This window comes from Seriola dumerili, unplaced genomic scaffold (assembly GCF_002260705.1).
Source record: "Seriola dumerili isolate Sdu_G_001 unplaced genomic scaffold, Sdu_1.0 BDQW01000025.1, whole genome shotgun sequence".
Classification (NCBI taxonomy): Eukaryota; Metazoa; Chordata; class Actinopteri; order Carangiformes; family Carangidae; genus Seriola; species Seriola dumerili.
In genome coordinates this window covers 688673-703335 of record NW_019174280.1, presented here as the reverse complement: position 1 = coordinate 703335, position 14663 = coordinate 688673, and the positions used below count along the sequence as shown (strand labels likewise).

Genomic DNA, 14663 nt, shown 5'->3' with positions numbered 1-14663 from the left:
CGATGTCTTCATCAGGAAAACCTGGGTTGAGTCATAGAGTTGATTACCACCGTCGTGTGACCACTTGATTGCGATTGTTAGGTTTAGTCAAGCCAGATAACAGAAAGTTAACATAGGTATGTTGAACTTGCTTCATAGTGTAGGCCTCTGACCTGTGCCTTCAGAGCTGTTCGGAGTTTGGTTAGGTTTGGCAACAAAACTACTTGATTACGTTTAGAAAAACATCATGGTTTGGGTTAAACCCTTTTTACAACCTTAACCAACCTTTCTGGGAGAAAGCCTTGGCGCCAAACAGGACAAACGTACGTGGGTTAAAACGTGCCAAACTTATTTTTGTTTGCATGGAAGTCCACGTGAGGAGTCTTACGTAAACCAATTCTAGACCAATCTGCTCCCGTGGACTGGGACCGGAAGTTGTAAGCCATTGGCGTTTTCCTGAAGGCGACAGAGTCGTGCAGTTTTCCACACAGGCTGCGGAACAGAGCGATCACTGCGCAGTTTTGGTCTAGGCGTATCTGTTGTAACATTGGAGAGATGAAGCACAACTCGAACGTCCCGGCATTCCTTACCAAGCTGTGGACGCTGGTGGAGGATGCAGACACAAATGAATTCATTTGCTGGAGTCAGGTAATGCTAAACTGTGTACCGTTAGCATGTCAGGTCTGAAAGCTAACGTCTAGCAAACAACTAGCGAGCTAGTCAGATTAGCCTTAATTTAACATATAACTGTTGACAGATAGGAGTTCATCGCCCACGCATACACACGCCTCATAACTACACGTTTCGGCATACAGAACGATATGCAAGCATTAGCTGAGGCCAGCCATCAGCTGTTAGCTCAGTTAGCAAGTCATTTTCCTTCATTGTCTACCTGCTTGATAGCTAGCATACCAAACCAGTTGTAGTTTCTGCGTCATGCCAGCATCACTTCATCTTTGAGTTTTGGACACTGTCACTGTAAAGCCGCCTGGGCAAGCGCGTGTGCACAGTTTCGGGGGCATGGGGGTTAATAACGCACTAACATACAATATGTCCAGTGGTGAATGTGTGGTGCTGACTGTTTCCAGGAGGGCAACAGCTTCATGGTGTTGGACGAGCAGCGCTTTGCCAAGGAGATCCTCCCCAAGTACTTCAAGCACAACAACATGGCCAGTTTCATCAGGCAGCTAAATATGTGTAAGACTGCATTCATCACCCTCTCAGTCAGTATTGTGCAGTGGTTGTAGAGTGACCCAGACTGTTTGCTGTGTGCTGGGTAGGGCTGCTTGATTTGGGCAACACTAATAACTCAGGTGGCTGGTACATAGTGATGCTTAACCCAGTAAACCCATGAAATAGAGGAAAACCGTCATTATAACTTCCCATAGCCCAAGGTGATGTGGTCAGACACCCTGTGTAATTCACCCAAGAATCCAAACCCCAGATATATTCAGTTTACTGTTACATAGACAAAGGAAAGTGCAATCTTCTGACTGTTTAGAAGCTGGCACAAACAAATATTTGGCACAATGTGTTAAACAGATGAATAGGTGCACGGGCAAAATGCTATGGTAACCACAAGGCACAGTGTAAACATGAGCTGTTGGTCATAGTTACTCTGTTTTCAGCAGCAGGAGACCGACTGTGCTGGATCTCTGTTTTGGTGTTAATTATGGGATTAATAGTGATTTTATTTAGAGGAGGACCAGCACTTGGCAATATGGATGATATTTTCTGACACTGGTATATGTTCAAATTGATGAATTGCTTTGAGACCAAAGTCACATGTGATTCCACGAAGGACTGAACAATAAGGATAAAATCCTCTGTCACAGTAAATGTAATTTTTTAAATTTTTTTTAATTGTTTTTTTATTATTGTACTATACGCATATGTACATATATATACACTCACCGGCCACTTTATTAGGTACACCTTGCTAGTACCTGGTTGGATGCCCTTTTGCCATCAGAACTGCCTTAAGTCTTTGTGGCATAGATTCAACAAGGTGCTGGAAACATTCCTCAGAGGTTTTGGTCCATATTGACATTATAGCATCACGTTGTGAGCTGCACATCCATGATGCGAATGTCCCGTTCCACCACATCTCAAAGGTGGACTGTTGGATTGAGATCTGGTGACTGTGGAGGCCATTTGAGATGATTTGAGCTTTGTGACATGGCACGTTATCCTGCTGGAAGAAGCCATCAGAAGATCGGTACACTGTGGTCATAAAGGATGGACATGGTCAGCAACAATACTCAGGTAGGCTGCGGCGTTTAAACAATGCTCAATTGGTACTAAGGGGCCCAAAGTGTGCCAAGAAAATATCCCCCACACCATTACACCACCACCACCAGCTTGAACCATTGATGCAAGGCAGGATGGATCCATGCTTTAATGTTATTTATGCCAAATTCTGACCCTACCATCCGAATGTCGTAGCAGAAGAACGCCCAGAGAACTACCACTCACTGGATATTTGCTCTTTTTCAGACCATTTTCTGTAAACCCTAGAGATGGCTGTGCCTGAAAATCCCAGTAGATCTGCAGTTTCTGAAATACTCAGACCAGCCTGTCTGGCACCAACAACCATGTCACATTCAGTCACTTAAATGACATGTCTTCCACATTCTGATGCTCGGTTTGAACTTCAGCAGATCATCTTGACCATATCTACATGCCTAAATGCATTGAGTTGCTGCCATGTGATTGGTCTATTAGATATTTGCGTTAATGAGCAGTTGAACAGTTGCACCTAATAAAATTGCCGGTGATTTGAAATACCAAGAAAATTAGTAACAACTGTAGCATGCAATTCAGTCCAGTCCAAAACACCTGCAGTCATCGTTGGCACTGTGTCAGATTGTCACTTTGGAGAGTTTATTTTAAAATACAAGTAAAAAGACCATAAAAGAATGTCAGTATGCATGTACATCTCTGGTCCTTACTCACTGTAATCTGTGTGTAAACATTCTTTACCACTTTTTCCTATGTTCCTATGTTTGTTCCTATGTTTATTCCTGTGTGTGTGTGTCCGTGCAGATGGATTCCGTAAAGTCATGCACATTGACACAGGCATTGTAAAACAGGAGAGAGATGGTCCAGTGGAGTTTCAGCACCCCTACTTCAAGCATGGACAGGACGACCTGCTGGAGAACATCAAGAGGAAGGTGGAGTCATGTCTCTGTTATCACTGTTCACCTGTCAACAGAATGAATGTTTTCTAAAAATGTAAAGACCTTGTGATTCAAAGGGATTCTGGTAGTGTTTGACAAGCATATGTAACAACCATTACCAAAAGAAACAAACCTTGACTGGATGACTCAAAAACATTCAAAACCCCATCGTATATACAGTGGGGTCCAAAAGAGTCTGGTCTTGTCGTCCGTATTGAAAACAAGTGTTGTTTCTTCTCTTGCAATGATGTGATGATGATGAAGGAATCTCTGCTGACACCGGCTCAGTTGTATATAAAAAGGTTTATTACAAAAAGGCACAGCATCGTTGAACAAGCATCAAAAACACCCTGTGAGAGGACCCAAAGCCAAAAAGGATCTCCTCTCGTTTGTCCCAAGCCCATACAATTTATAGGCTGAATATTCTCTTAATACATCATAGCTAAATCCTAATAGCCTATAGAAGAGCAGAACCAACATTTATGTCCATACATGGTCATTCTCTGAGTAGAGTTAGAGGATAACATAAAACTTGTCAAGTTATACAAATGTCAACATTGAACAATGTAGGGGAGAGAGGAACAGAAGAGGTACTCCCCCTCTTCTTGCACCTGGCCTTCACTCCTAGAGCATCCTCCATAACATTTCCGTCCTGTACTCATATCTCAGCCAAGATACCACACAAGATTCAAACATTCAGAGTGTAGCTGGAACAGAAGCTAACTGCAGTCAGGACTTATCAGACCTGGAGTCAGTCAGTGAAACCAGATTGGAGGTTTGGCTTAGAGACACTTTGACAACACTCTGACATTTAGAGAAACATCAGCTCATGTGAACCAGGCCTCACAACAAAGATCTCAGGAACTGAGGATGAAGAAGAGATGATGAAGCTCTGTTTAGAGCTTCATCAGTCCATAGACTGTCTATAGACAGAGATAATTAAGTGACACAATGTCCAGCTGAGACTCCAGCAGCTCAACACAGATGAAGCTCAGAGCATGAAAGACCAACATGAAAACATCCTCCCATAGGTGGAGCATGGTGGAGGGAGCCTCAGGATCTGGGTCTCTGCTGCCTCTGGACCTGGCCCAGCTCAAAATCATCAGTTTTATCCGGGTCTCTTCAGAGATACAGACTGAAGCCTAGTTTAACACAAATACTGGGATGCTGGGAAACACTCTGATCAAATCTTCATAAGAACTGTAGAGACAGTGGCCCTCTGTCGGCCCAGTGGTCTGGTATCAGATAAGACAAAGAAAACATGATTCCGATTAAATGAATCAGTATTAAGACAAATGTCTTAACTTGGAGGAAGTACTGGTCAAGAAAAAAAGAACTGTGATGCCTCTATGTGGTTCTTTATCTCATTTACCAGCTAATGTAATTTCTTGAACAAAATTCATAATATTCTGTAGATGACAGTGTTGCTTCCTTTTTATGCTTCTACTATTGAGATACTGTAAACCCAAGATGTGACTGTAATTTCAGGTTTCTAACGCACGGCCAGAGGACAGTAAGATTCGACAGGAAGACCTGACTAAGATCTTGGCCAGTGTTCACAGTGTTCACAGCAAACAGGAGAACATCGATGCCAGGCTGGCAACGCTCAAGAGGTAAAAGTAAAGCTCTGCACACATTATCCCAGAAAATATAGTGAAAGCAAGGACCAAAACATGGCCAGCAACCATAGAAAAGCCACATGTCGAGAATTCATCAGTAAGCGACAATGCCATGATGGTGACATGCAAATTTTTTTGTCAAAATGAGCTCAGTGGCCTCTACCAGGAACTCTGTGTGAGGCATCCCAGTCCAGAAAAGGTCACCTGCCTGTGGACTGACCCTATAGAGTCTCTCTTTCAGGGACTTGTTATGTCTTTAACAAGGGTATGACATTATTACTGTCTTTTAAAGAAGTTGATAGCTCAAAGACAAGAGGTCTGATATCATGGTACACAGAGTGGGACTGAGGTGATGTACATCACTGCAGGAGCCAGTTTCACAAAGACAGACTGACTGTGTCTTAGATATAACAAGCAGTCTAATGTTTTTGTCTTAAAATGAGTCGGTCTTTATTTTTGTGAAACAGTATGACTAACATTAGACTGATCTATGAGCAACATCAAGACTGGACCAACACTACAGACCTGTCTGACATATCTTTGGGAAACCAGCCCCTGGTCCAACAGGGAGATGTTCCAGAGGTTGGTGGGTCTTTGGTAAGGTGTGCAGTACCGAACTGGAGTCAAAAGTCAAATTTCTTCTTAGATCACTTTTCAATTTAAGATAATTTGTTTTATAATGACACATCTTGTAGCACACTTTCTTTTTTGCTTGTTTTCTAAAAGAGATTCTTGTGTGATTGTTGGTCTCTTCAAAGCCTCTTGGCACAATACACAGTATGAGTATTTCCTTTTTTTTTAATATGTTTTCTTGTTAGGTGGTAGAAACGTGGGAAAGAAAAGCCTCATATTCAGAGTACGTTCCTGTGATGTTTCATTGGTAATCCCTGACAATGATTCAGCGTGGGCTGGCTGTCTGTACTGTGTGCAGAGTCTGAGAGTACTCATGAATCTGAAAATATCTTGCCCCGTCAGATATTTCTCTGTCTTTGGTTCCGCCTCATTCTTCACCCCTAAAAATATGTATTTAAATAATTACATTAATACCATAAACACGCAACGTCTTGTAGACTAATGAACGACTACTAGTTGACAAGGAGAATATTTGTCCCTAACATACAGCAACATGTGGAGGTATGCCCACTGGATTTCTCTTCCCTGCACAAACCTTAGTAGACTGTCATCCACCCTCACACGAACAATGGATTTTAATCTCCATGTAGATGATAGTACAGGACTAGGGATGGGTACGGTAAGATTTTAATGGTATCAGTATCGATACCACTTATTGCTCTGGTACTTTAAGTGTACTCTTATTGGTACTTTTTGTCATTTTGTAAGAAAAAAATGAGCAAATTAACATTGCTTATTTTGTCATAACATTGCCCTCCGACTGAATTTCTGAACAGTTCAGATTATACATATGAATTTATGAACGTGCCCATAACGATCAGATAGAAAGATACTTTATTTACCCCCTAGGGGAAACCCATGAAAAAATGCGCAAGAGAACTTTTAATAATAAACAGGAAATCTATTTTCTTATTTTCTTAATTTCTCAAGTACCGAAAGCAGAACTCACGCTGTCTTTAAAAATTTAACCCCAGGGCCCATTTAATACCGGGTTTCGGTACCCATTCCTATACAGGACACAGTTGTGTCAGCTCTTGACCGAGACATGCTCTTCGCGCTGCACACATTCAGCCGCTGTAAAGTGACATCTCAGCTCATAAATGTTATTTTTTATTTGTGTGTCAGTCAACCCTTTAGCCCTGAGGTGCACTTTACTCTCACAGTTTTAATAATATATCTCTATCCTCATTTTCAAATGCTTGTTCTGTTCTAGTCCTCGGTGTGTGTGTGGCCCTCATTAGTACAGGTTCACATTGCTGATGATAGAGGTGATGAGGGTCCTCCTTATTTCTGTCCCACTGTTTTCTTGATTTTATCTGAATTCTTCAGTGAAGTATTAAGCACCATTGGCCTGTCATTACTCACTGTTACCAATAAATTACTTTCTTGTGGTTGTGTGCTTGGCTACTTTAAGGTCACCTTCTATTCAACGTCCCCTGAGAATAAAACATCCCAACCCTGCTGAACCTCAGTTTAGACAAATTCCATCAGAGGCACAGAAACAGCTGTCCTCACAGAGTCATGAATGAGGGCTTGTTGCAGTCTAATCATGGTGACAGCTGTGTGTAAGTGCTGCTTTTGACACAACAGATCATGATATTTTATTAACTTGTGCGTTGGGAAATCTGGTAAAGCACTTTTCCTGCTACTTCTCTAATAAGAACTGAGTGTCTCCTCTGACCTGTGGAGTTCCTCAAGGGTTGATTATCTGACCTGTTAAATACAGTGGTGCCTTGATGTCTCATAGTTGCCTGCAATTAAACCACAACAAAACACAAATTGTGGTCTTTTTGCACCATTCAGAGCTTTGAAATGTATCAACATCACTTGGTTCCCTGTCTTCATGTTCAAAAGTAGGTTCCAGAAACCAAGCTGTCATTTGATTCCTAGTTGAATTTTGAGAAACATCTGAAGTCAGTTACTCAGTCCTGTTATTTCCATTTAAGAAGCATTACCAAACTGTGTCCTCTGATCTTTACAACAGCATGAACTAATCATTCCTCACATCTTAACTGTCACACAGTGGAGGACACACTGAGTGGGACAGAGTATTAGGAACTCCTGCTCAGGACGACCTGATGGTCAAGTGGCTAGGGTGCATACCATATGGGTGTAATGAGCCCTGAGCATCAGGTCCCCAGCTGGCTGGACACTTCACTGCATGTCTCTCCCCTATTTCCTGTCTGTCTCCATTATCCCGTCACATAAAGGCATAAAAATGCCCCCAAAATACAAAAAAAAAAACCTTAACTAAAAAAGAACAACTCCTGCAACACTGACCCACAGGGTGGAGAAACACCTTTGTGATAGCACGTCAGAGACAAGTTCCCACATCAGAAAGAAACAACAGGAAGTCAGACGAGACATTGTGGTGTCATACAGTTCATTCTCTGACTGTAAATAAAATGTGTGTGTTGTTTAGGGAGAATGAATCTCTGTGGAGGGAAATCTCAGATCTGAGACAGAAACATGCCCACCAGCAACAGCTCATCAAAAAGGTGAGCACTACACCAAACCCATCAGTTTCCATCAGTTTCCACATGCTAGCTTTTGTGAGTAGTGCATTCTTCTCAGGAGAACTATCTTTGAATATGTGAGGATAAATGGAATGAGAGCTTTCTGCTCATTATCTCTACCATTAGTGTGTTCTGATAGACCCAATTTTTCCAGTATAAACAGGATTAGAAACATAATTTTTTATTTGTTCATATAAACATTTTTGTGGCTTTGGGTTGATGAGGTTTGGAAAAGAAGTGGCCACAGCCAGCAGGTGTTAATTCATTACGGTCAGCTAAGCTGCAGATCCAGTTGCATTTTCTGTTGATTCTCAGAGACTGTTGTTTTTCCAGCTGATACAGTTCATCGTCACACTGGTACAGAACAACCGTATCCTGAATTTGAAACGCAAAAGGTGAGAACTGCTCCTTTTAAAAGACTCGTCCTTTAACTGCTACACATGTTCAAGTGTAACTTTATTTCATGAGTATGATTTTCTCAATCAGATATTCTGTGATGATTGGTGTATTGTTTCTGATGAAATGATTGATCATTTATCTAGAATGATAAAATGAAGAAATTGAATAACCATCATTGTCAAAGCTGTAATGAGCAATGTTACTTGAATGAATTGAATTATTTAATAATGTATATGAACTGTAAATGTTGGCGTGTCACTGTGTGTGTGACAGGCCCATTCTTATGAACAGCAATGGAAAGAAGCCCAAATACATTCACCAGATCTATGATGACAAAGTGTGTGTGGAACAGGTCAGTGAGCAGCAGCACCCAGTGACAGAAACATGGGAAGATTTACCCACAGCAAACACGTTACTTTTTAAGCCCACATGGTTATGTTTTGTTTTTGAATAGATGATGTTGAATATGTGAAGTCCAGGTTGTAACTGTGTGTTGTGTTTAGTCGTCTGTCAACAGTCTGAATGGTGTGAAGGGCTCTGAGATCTCAGATGACGTCATCATCTGTGACCTGACTGAGAACGATGCCGAGGTGACGGCCGAGATCACAGAGGGCTCACCCAGGGCCTATGAGCAGGGGTAAGACCTGACTCTTATTGTGCTGCTTTCATACATACTGATAACAGCTGTGAGACAAGTGGAGAGCGTGTTGTCAGCATTTTTCGGCCACAAGCAGCTGAGCAAAGAACTGCTGTTTAGCTTGATGATGTGTGTGACAGTCACAAACCACAGTGAGAGCCTGATGCCTGTTGCTTGTTTTCAATGTTTTCTCTGACCGATTGTTGACGCTCAACAAGATTAAAATGAACTACTGAAAAATACCAATACACAGAGAGGTTAAAGTGGTGATGATGATGTCCGAGTGTCTAAAAAGAGAGTGAGACAGAGGAACACACCCATACAGAAGAAGCCCCTCTGTATACAAGGTGATGGTCCTTTTAACTTCACTGTTGAGAAGAAGCAAGGCCCACATATGAAGCTCTACGTTATAAATTCATGAGGCTATTATAAAGATCAGCTGTACGTGTGATGAAGAGAGAGCAGAGGAGCAGAGTTTCTTGTTGACCAGCAGAGAAATGAGTTTCTGGTGTGAAAAGCCAGGCTGCTGCTCACTCAGGTCAGGGTGACCTCAGTCCTCAGTCAATTGACAGCATGCTTTCAGCAAAGCAAGCTGTCCCCTCTGCTATGTCAATTTAGTCAACTCAGCTGAAACTCGTAGTTAGAAAGGCTCTAGATGTGCATTTAGTTTCGAGTAAGGTGCACATCCAGTAGTATTAAGGTGCATTAGAGAAAGGCTGAACATAGTCTGCTGTGTGGATTCAGGACATTTACTACATCAAACTGACATTCACAAAGCATCTTGGAGAAGTAGGCCATTAGATGTGTAAAGCTGTGTGAATGTCCTTTACTAGAGAACCTGGAATCAGTTGACTGTAAAGGAAGTTAGTTGTCAGCAGTATCTGTCTTATGTCATGTTGTTTGAAAATATCCTTCTTCAGTGATGTGGAAATTGTGGAGGTGGAGTTGGACAGCTGTGCGGTGCTGCCAGCTGAGACGGAGGTGAGCACCACCTGCACAGATGACATCCGACAGACAGAGGAGGCGGCGGCAGACGACAGCCAGAGGAGCGGCAGCCTAGATGGCAGCGGGTCAACCAGCAGCGCCCTGCAGCTCAATAAACCCTCCGGCCTGAGTCTGGAGGATCCCGTCAAGATGATGGACTCCATACTGAACGAGAACGGAGCAATATCACAAAACATCAACCTACTGGGCAAGTAAGTGCCAACCTCAACTAGAGTTCATGATATTAAAAACAGCTCCTCAGTCCGTATTATCTTTCTGATTAGAACCATCTTTTAAAGGCTTACTGTGTAACCATGGTTCTAGCTGTATCATTCTTCTGAAGTGAGCTGAAGATGAACATGGACCATGGTCTTAATATACAAATATGAACTGTGGACAGGGCCGTAGAGCTGGACAGGTCGTAGAAGGGCATCAACCCAGCAGCAGGACCGGTATCTGCTCCTTTTGTGAGGAGGAACAGGAGGAGCACTGCCAGAGCTCTACAACATGACCTCCAGCAGACTACTGGTGTGCATGTTTCTGACCAAACTGACCAAACATGAGGGCCCCACATCCTCTAGTGGGACCTGTGCTCACAGCCCAGCACCCTGCAGCTTGATTGGCATTTGCCAGAGAACACCAGAATTGGCAGGTCGGCCATTGGCGCCCCGCTCTCTTCACAGCTGAGAGCAGGTTCACACTGAGCACATGTGACAGAGTCTGCAGGGGGGTCACTGATGGTCTGGGGAGGCATATCCTTTGTAGGGTCACACAGACCTCCATGTCATAGCTAATGGTACGCTGACTGCTGTTAGGTGCCGGGACAAAAACCCAACAGTGTTGTGCCAGTTCACACTTAAAAAGAACTAGTTCAAAGTTCAGTTCATACAGATGAAAATGTTCATAGTTCTTTTTTTAAAAATTTTGAACTAAGTTCTCAGTTCCAAAAATGAACTAATTCACGTTCATTTCTTCAGGGTGGAGCTGATGGACTATCTGGACAGTATTGACTGCAGTCTGGAGGACTTCCAGGCCATGCTTTATGGGAAACAGTTTGGCATTGACTTTGATGCCATAGAGGTAAAAGGACATCATGTACACACCTGATCAGTACCTGCTCAGACGTAACACAACACATCTAATCACATTTATTTCAGTACTGTGAATCATCTGCAAGGTTCATATCATCATTTGTTAGTTCCTCAGAGTCACAGACAGTGAGTGCTTTTGTAGAAGCATGATTTAGAGCACAGAGAGCAGTTTTTGCAGCTGCACTATGAGAGGTGAATATAGAGACAGGACAGTATGTCTACCTCATCCATCCGTAAGGGTAAATTACAGCAGCTGGAAACACGGAAACAGAACAAGAATGAATAATCACAGAACACACAGGATGAAACAAGCCTATGGGAGTCCATAGGAGCATAGAGACTATACTGTACTGTAACATATTCTATAACTATAACTGCTGCCTCATACTAGCACTTAGATTAGATTAGTATTAGTACAATGTGCACATATCCATAATCTGAAATAATGTAAATCTTAAATTCACAAGTATATTTATAAAAATCTAGGCTGTTTTTTGTGTGCTTGTGTAGTGTCGTCATTTCTTCTTCATGTGTTTTTAGGAAAGTGTGTCCTCCAAAGAGAACAGCACACAGCTAAACAGAGGCAGAACAGAGGAAAACACAGGTGAGTGGAGGACATTCAAAATTCCTGCCTACACTTAGACATGCTTACAATAAGACATAACAGTGAAAACATGTTTGTAGACATTTTTCAATTGAAATGTCTCATTTATAAAAGTCTTTGGACCCTTTAATGTGGTGAACTAAGCTGGTTAGACAGAGTTTAGAAAGTCGCACATCCGTGTATATTATGTCCCACAGTTCCCCTGCAGGTCGGGACAATAAATCAAAGTGATACTTTTAGGGACGTGCTGATTATAGTGATTATTCTCTGCATTAGTTTCCTCCCATGTCTTTGTGTTTGTTCAGATAAGCAGTTGATCCAGTACACCTCCTGTCCCCTTCTGGCCTTCCTTGATGGCTGTACCTCCCCTCCAGAGCTGGATCTGGGCACAGGTAGCAGCAGCGGCAGCACTGGCTCCTCTTATACCCACCTCCAGCCCTCTTCCAGCTCCAGTGCTTCTGTGGAGACTGAGCCACCCTCGGAGCTGCTGGACACCAGCCTGGAGTCGAAGCAGCCGGCACGCAGCTCCCTGATCCGCCTGGAGCCTTTGACAGAGGCCGAGGCCAGCGAGGAGACACTCTTCTATCTGTGTGAACTGAGTCCTGCTGGACTGGAGGCCGACTCCACCCAGCTGGACAGAGTGTGAGCAGCAAGGGAACTTCACCACAGACTGCATTCCACCATTCTCCACATTATACTGACAGTGTGCGCCAATATTCATTCACCTCTCTGGCCTGAGGGTGCGTGCGTGCGTGCGTGTGTGTTGTGAAGCAGTAAGAGAAATGAAGAAAGCACCAGGCTGCTGGAAGAACAGCTGCAGTTTGTACAATGTTCACATTTTCACATGTCAGACTTTGCATTGAGTTCCAGAAACATTTTTATCAAATACAATAATAACAGTGGAACAACCTCTGGCAGGTTAATGACCCTTTAACCCTTTACCATCATAAATGACCATTAGAATAAATGTCTCTAAACCTCCTATCTCATCATCATCAGACTGCACCATCAGTAACCCTACACCTTATATCAGACCTGAGGTCTGGACTATGAAGCAAGTTCAACATAACCAGGATAACTTTTAGTTATCTGGTTAAACTGAGCCTAACATTGTCCGTCCTGATAACCTGTACTATGGAGCAGGTTCAGTTAACTCTGGTTTACCTGTCCAGATACGAGCTCGCTCATGTGAAAGAGGAAGAGTTGTTAATTATAAACAACATCGTCAAAACCATGAATCAAGTATTAATATGATATGAGAAGAAACGCTGATACCTGCTGGTGAATTCAGTTATAGTGACATCATAAAGTGAAATTCAACAAGGTGAAACAGATTAAAGTGAGACTGAGGATGGACTGTAAATAACTTTTTTTCCGATGGTCCTTTCAGGGAGACAGTCATTTTTCACATCAAAGTGCCACAAATAGTTGAGTAACAAATGAGAAAAGAGCACTTGAGAATTAAGTTCAACCTTTGGCTCCTTTCTTGTGTCAGCACAGCTGGCCAATCACAATGTGAAGTGGGTGTGAATCAAATGCTCATCTACAAGGTTCTTGGATCCCCAGAACATTGACTCTCTCCTCTATCCATTCATACACGGATATTTACTGCACTTGATGAATAATACCACTGACTCTTTAGTTCTGCCTTTAGAGTGACACCTGAGCAGAAGCAGGCAAGCATGTCTGAAAATGAAACCAGGTAAGAGGACTTTACTTTAGGACGTTTTCTTCAATGCAAAGGTCTCAGATGTAAAAATGACACAAACTGTGGCTGGTGTAATCACATGACCCAATCCACACAGCTTTATCTCTCTCCCGTCCTGGCCATAGACAGAAGAAGACATTAGCCTTTGCTCCTCAATATCTTCATCAGTGAAACAGTGCATCACATCTGCTCCTACAACATCAGTGAGGAGACATTCTCAAACACACTGAACCTATGTATATATACACCTGAAAATCTGTTTATTCTGAGTTTCGTTTATCTTTTGCTACATGTCTGTCCACACAGCTTAGAATCTTCATAAAGCAACATTCCTTCAGACAGCTGGGGATCACTTCTCTTTGACTTGGCAAAGTGAGTTTGTCACATTCAGTAAATGAAAGCATCATTTTGAGGAGCTGGGACAGATAGTGTAGGGGAGATGTGAAGTGAGGCTGTAAACAGTAAGATCTGTGTGTCAATCTGAGAACACAACACTGATCTGAAATGACTCTGTCCAGCTCTGATTTCTGTAGAAACATAACTGAAAACTCTTAGTCCATTCTGAACCAGGTTCATGAGGCAAACTCAAGTGTTGTTTTGTCCCTTACCTGTACACAAAAGAAATGTTGATGTGATGCAAAGATTAGCAGTTTCAACAGTGAGTAACAGATGGCAACACTGAGCTGGATAGGTTGAAATGAGCACATAAAATGTTCAGACTTGCTGTTACCCAGGAAACCATGAACATCTGGGTCAGTTTTAGTGTAATACATAGCAAAGTTCACATCCTCAGTTTTTTGTGAGTGTGTTCAGTCTGAGACAGTACTGGGAGAAAACTAGGATGTGTGAGCTGAATTCACAGTAACAGCCTCAGTTTCCTGATGTTGTGATGAAGGGAAGCTTCTCTCCTCACAGATATAGAAGTGCCTGCACCCTGTCTCCACAGAGCCACACTTCAGACCTCAGATGCTCTTTATAGGCTGCTGTGCATGTTCACACAGGTCACATGACTTGTCTGTCATTTTTGCAACCCTTGCAGTTACAATAAAGCAGATGCTACAATGTTCATTTGTTGTTCATTTGGAGGGTCATTGCTTCTCATCACTCACACTGGATGTTGGAACACCATCCAGTCACTACTGTGAGGCTCCATGTCAGTCAGGACACAAAGTGCCAGTCCAGACAATCTATTGATCCTCTGGAAACAAGAAACAAAGTTAATAAATTCTAATGAGATGTTGCATAGTGCCTGTTGTCTACAAGAACCTCAGGAAAGTCCAGTGGCCTTTACAACACAGCCCCAGCTACACAGAG

General features: G+C 42.6%; 1 protein-coding gene across 2 annotated transcripts; it reads left to right on the top strand.

Annotated features, from left to right (window-relative positions):
- The first annotated feature begins 415 nt into the window (after nt 1–415).
- hsf2 (heat shock transcription factor 2) lies at nt 416–14505 on the top strand. 2 transcript variants are annotated; one of them, XM_022770344.1, is made up of 12 exons: nt 416–627; nt 1068–1176; nt 3025–3152; nt 4647–4771; nt 7833–7908; nt 8260–8321; nt 8599–8677; nt 8829–8962; nt 9883–10158; nt 10924–11026; nt 11578–11641; nt 11947–14505. In XM_022770344.1, exons 1-12 carry the CDS (start codon nt 535–537, stop codon nt 12285–12287), a joined length of 1590 nt encoding a protein of 529 aa, XP_022626065.1. In that variant the 5' UTR covers nt 416–534; the 3' UTR covers nt 12288–14505. The 2 variants fall into 2 exon arrangements, with proteins under 2 accessions (XP_022626065.1, XP_022626067.1); XM_022770346.1 differs by lacking the exon at nt 1068–1176 and having other exon boundaries at nt 555–627.
- The last annotated feature ends 158 nt before the right edge of the window (nt 14506–14663 follow it).

Coding starts and splice junctions, on each gene's coding strand:
- hsf2 (XM_022770344.1), top strand. CDS start 535: ATGAAGCACAACTCGAACGTCCCGGCATTCCTTACCAAGCTGTGGACG. Junction 7,909..8,259: donor AGCAACAGCTCATCAAAAAG/GTGAGCACTACA, acceptor TTGTTTTTCCAG/CTGATACAGTTCATCGTCAC. Junction 11,642..11,946: donor CAGAACAGAGGAAAACACAG/GTGAGTGGAGGA, acceptor GTGTTTGTTCAG/ATAAGCAGTTGATCCAGTAC.